The 4,636-nt window shown below is 20.0% G+C and overlaps 2 protein-coding genes across 2 annotated transcripts; one reads left to right on the forward strand and one right to left on the reverse strand.

Moving 5' to 3' along the window:
• Positions 1-448: 448 nt before the first annotated feature.
• PGSY75_1031100 (hypothetical protein) lies at positions 449-1,169 on the reverse strand (the record flags this gene model as incomplete). Its single annotated transcript, XM_018786081.1, has 2 exons — positions 449-872; positions 1,039-1,169. The coding sequence occupies 2 exons, from the start codon at positions 1,167-1,169 to the stop codon at positions 449-451; spliced, it is 555 nt and encodes a 184-aa protein (XP_018641698.1).
• Positions 1,170-2,762: 1,593 nt separating this feature from the next.
• PGSY75_1031200 (MORN repeat-containing protein 1) lies at positions 2,763-3,857 on the forward strand (the record flags this gene model as incomplete). The annotated part of the gene is made up of 1 exon (XM_018786082.1): positions 2,763-3,857. One exon carries the CDS (start codon positions 2,763-2,765, stop codon positions 3,855-3,857), a length of 1,095 nt encoding a protein of 364 aa, XP_018641699.1.
• Positions 3,858-4,636: the final 779 nt, after the last annotated feature.

The following is a 4,636-nucleotide window of genomic DNA, read 5'->3' on the forward strand; positions in this document are numbered from 1 at the left end:
AAAATAAAAAAAGTATTTAAAAAACTGACTGTTTTATATTTATTAAATTTTTTTTTTTTTAAATATATATTCGTTTAATATCTAGCCAGACAGGCTAAGTATCAATAAAAAAAGGAAAAAAAAAAAAAAAAAAAAAAAAAAAAAAAAAAAAAAAAAATTATATTTTTTTATTCCTTGTATGTACAAAAAAAAATAATAATAATAATTGTGTGTGTGTAATATATATATATATATATTTAATTATATAATTGATATTGCTATAAAAATTAGTGTATGAACGTTTTTTTGGAATTGACATTTTATGTTAATAAAAGGAATGTATGCTCTACACAAGCAACATTTATAAGAGCTGGGATATATAGATATACAAATGATATGTATAAATATATATATATATATATATATATATGTACATATATATATTTCTTTTTTTTTTTTTTTTTTTTTATTATGTTTTGTTTAGAAATTGAGAACAATCCGTTATAATTTTATTAAGATGAAATTTTTGCATGATTAAATATAAATATGGAGTTTCCTTCCACATTAACTTTAAACGATTTATTTCGTCGTCGGAGTTTTTATCAATATGAATCATTGCATGATACAATGTTCTCTTTAATTTATAATCTTGTTTAAAATATATTAATGTTTTTTTTAAAAAGTTTTGTAGCACATTTATTATATCAAGTTTGTTATGAATTGTATAATCTTCTACTTGTTTATTTATTTGTACTATCTTTTTAAGGCATTTATTTATATCCTTTAATGTGCATTTTAAGGATTCATAGATTCTTAGAAATTCATATTTTAATTCGTTTTTTACAAGTATATGTAATTCATCCTTTTGGTTAATCATATCCAGTGGTTTACATCTATATATAAAAAGGGAAGAAAGAAAAAAAAAAAAAATATAAATATATTAGCTATCTTATATATATATATATATATATATTTTTCTTTTTTGTATATTTTAAAAGACAAACTATTTTTTAATATACAATATAAAAAGAAGAAAAAAAAAAAAAAAAAAAAACATACTCATTATTTATCATGATATTTATAAGTTGATCTATCAATAATACTGTTGCATCGTGGTAATTAAAATATTTTCTTATATAAATAATACAATCATTTATTATATTTTTGGCACTGTTTATTTGTTCCTTCATCATAAAGTGGGGAATTCATTATATTATATGTTGGAACATTAAAATAAAAGAATAATATAAAATTATGTTATTATTATATTATATAAATAAATAAACATATACATATATATATATATATATATATATATATATGTATTAATTTAAATTATTGTTTGATTTCAAGTATTTATTATCACATGACCTTTATTAAGAAAACATTTTTTGATGAATGAAATATAAAAAGAGTATGGTATTATTCAAGGGATATTATCAAAGTATATATATATATATATTAGGGAAAATAAAAATATTAAAACATAATATTTTTGTAAAAAAAAAAAAAAAATGTAATATTTTTTTAAGATGAGAAAGTTTTATAATTCATTTAATTTTTTATTTTATAAGATTCACATATATATATAATATATTGATATGTTAGTTTGTTTATAAAATTTATGATAATGATAATAGAATTAAGTGATTAAGTCGATAATATATTATTAAAAAAAATTTTCTGCCTTTAGAAATTTATACATATAATAATATACATCATATTATATATATGAGAAAATAGTAGTAGGATCCATTTTTTATATAAATTATGAATGAATATATATAGGTAGAACAAAGTTGTTGAATAGGTAATTTTTTTTTTTTTAACCTGTACGTGCATATAAATAATTATACCTACGAATATTTGTATTTTTATATATATATATATATATATATATATATATATATCTTTTTATGGTTAACATTTAAAATTTATTCTTTTTTTTAAATATATATAACAATAAATCTACATGCACAAAAAAAAAAAAAATATATATATATATATATATTATATATTAACACATATGTTGATACACGCATAAGAAAGATAATAATAGTTATTTTATTATTTTTTTTTTTTTTATAAAAGTGTAGAATGATATATTATAAAGATAAAGTAAAATATTTTGGGAAAAATTATATATATGTAAATAATATGTAAATGCGCGTTATTATTTTTTTCATATTTACCACATATATTATATATATATATATATATATAATATTTATAATTTAGTATATTTTTTTTTTTTTTTGTTTTGTTTTGACGCATATCGACATTGTATTTATACATTCATTTTGATGATGATTTAAATTTTATAAAAATTTCAAGGTGGCAATGTGTACATAGAATAACCAGTGCTATGTATCATGTGAAATAAAATAGAGGGAAAATTTAAGTGCAGTCATTCTATTACTATACAGTTGATATATAAATAAAAATATATATATATATATATACTTATACATAGAGTTTATTGTTTATTTGTTTTATTTTTTTGTTTTTATTTATATATATATTTTTTTTTGTGAACAAATAAATATTTAAAATAAAAAAAAAAATAAATTGAAATAAAATACTAGTGTATAAAAATATAATCGACATTGTATAATTATGTAAACATATAAATATATATATATATATATATATATGTATATTTGTTTATATATATTTTCCGAAAGTAAGTAGCACTTGTTATTTTATTATTTTTTTATTATTTTTTTATTATTTTATTATTTTTTATTTTTTATTTTTTATTTTATTTTATTTTATTTTTTCAAATGACTGAAGTGACGCACTGCTACAATGGGAATATAAAGGACGGTTTGTTTCACGGGTTTGGTATATTAATATATTCGCAGCATGAAAAATATGAGGGCGATTTTGTATATGGGAAACGAGAGGGGAGAGGTAAGTTCACTTATGCTGATGGTGCAACATATGAAGGTGAATGGGTAGATGATAAGATACATGGGAAAGGTATTGCCAATTTTGTTAGTGGGAATATATATGAAGGAGAATGGGAAAATGGGAAGATAAATGGATATGGTATATTATGTTATAATAATGGTGATAAATATGAAGGAGAATGGTTAGATGGTAAGATGCATGGTAGAGGAACATATACTTATGAAGATGGAGATGTATATGTAGGAGAATGGAAAAATGATAAAAGACATGGTAAAGGATGTGTAAAATATAAAGGTAATGAAAATAAAATAGCTGAAACATATGAAGGTGATTGGGTAGATGGGAAAATGCAAGGTAGAGGTACTTATTTTTTTGCTGATGGTGGTATATATGAAGGTGATTGGATTGATGGGAAAATGGAAGGTAAAGGTATATATAAATATTTAAATGGAAATAAATATGAAGGGGAATGGTTTAATGATATGAAAAATGGATATGGGACACTTACATATGTTAATGGAGAATTATATGAAGGTTATTGGAAAAATGATAAAGTTCATGGCAAAGGTACTTTAACTTATAGTAAAGGAGATAAATATATAGGTGAATGGAAATATGCTAAAAAATGTGGTGAAGGAGAATTAATTTATGCTTCAGGTGATAAATTTAAAGGACAATGGAAAAATGATAAAGCTAATGGTTATGGTATCCTATTATATAATAATGGAAATAAATATGAAGGAGAATGGTTAGATGATCATAGACATGGTATAGGTACATTTACATGTAAAGAAGATGGTTCCATTTATTCTGGACTTTTTCAATTTAATAGAAAACATGGAAAAGGTACTTTAACATTTGTTAATGGACACATACTTCAAGGAATATGGAATGCAGGTGTACTAGAAAAGGTAATAAATTTTCAATTAAACCCAACTTCTCCCTGGAACGACCCAGACATGTAATCTTAAATTAAGCAAACAATAAAAAGAAAAAAATGAAGCACATATATATATGTATGTATATATGTATGTATATATGTATGTATATATGTATATATTTTTTTATTTTTATATCATATTCTTATTATTACGAGCAATTTTCTGTAACAACATAAGCAAAATTTTGGTCTTGAAATATATTATAAATTCTTAATAAATAATTTAAATTATTATTTACACATTCATAATTCAATGATCTTATTTTTATCAAATCATTAAATGTCCATCCTTTCAACATGACATTCTTCACTTTTCTGATTAATCGTTTTTCTCTTTTTTTAATAAAAATACAATTATAGAAATCCAAACCATCACTCTGTCTTATATTGGGTTCTAAGATATATCCTCGATGAAAATATTTAGCGTTTTCTTCCTTAGATGAATAACTAAAACCCATAATTAAAATTAATAAATAAAAATAAAATAAAAAAATAAAGTAAATTATTAAAAATAAAACAAAATGTATCTTTTCAATAATAAGATAATATTATATTGTATATAGAAAGAGAACTATTATATGAAAGATAAATATTCAAGGTTCCCTATAAAGGGATAAACACACGCACATGTTATATATATATATAAATATATATATATATATATATGTTTATATGTTTATATATACCATAAAAAAAAAATTAAAAAAAAAAAAAAAAAAAAATTGTATATTCATATAAGATAATATTATATTATATATAGAAAGAGAACTATTATATGAAAGAAAAATATTCAAGGTTCCCTAT

The sequence above is a fragment of the Plasmodium gaboni genome, chromosome 10 (genome assembly GCF_001602025.1).
Source record: "Plasmodium gaboni strain SY75 chromosome 10, whole genome shotgun sequence".
Lineage (NCBI taxonomy): Eukaryota > Apicomplexa > Aconoidasida > Haemosporida > Plasmodiidae > Plasmodium > Plasmodium gaboni.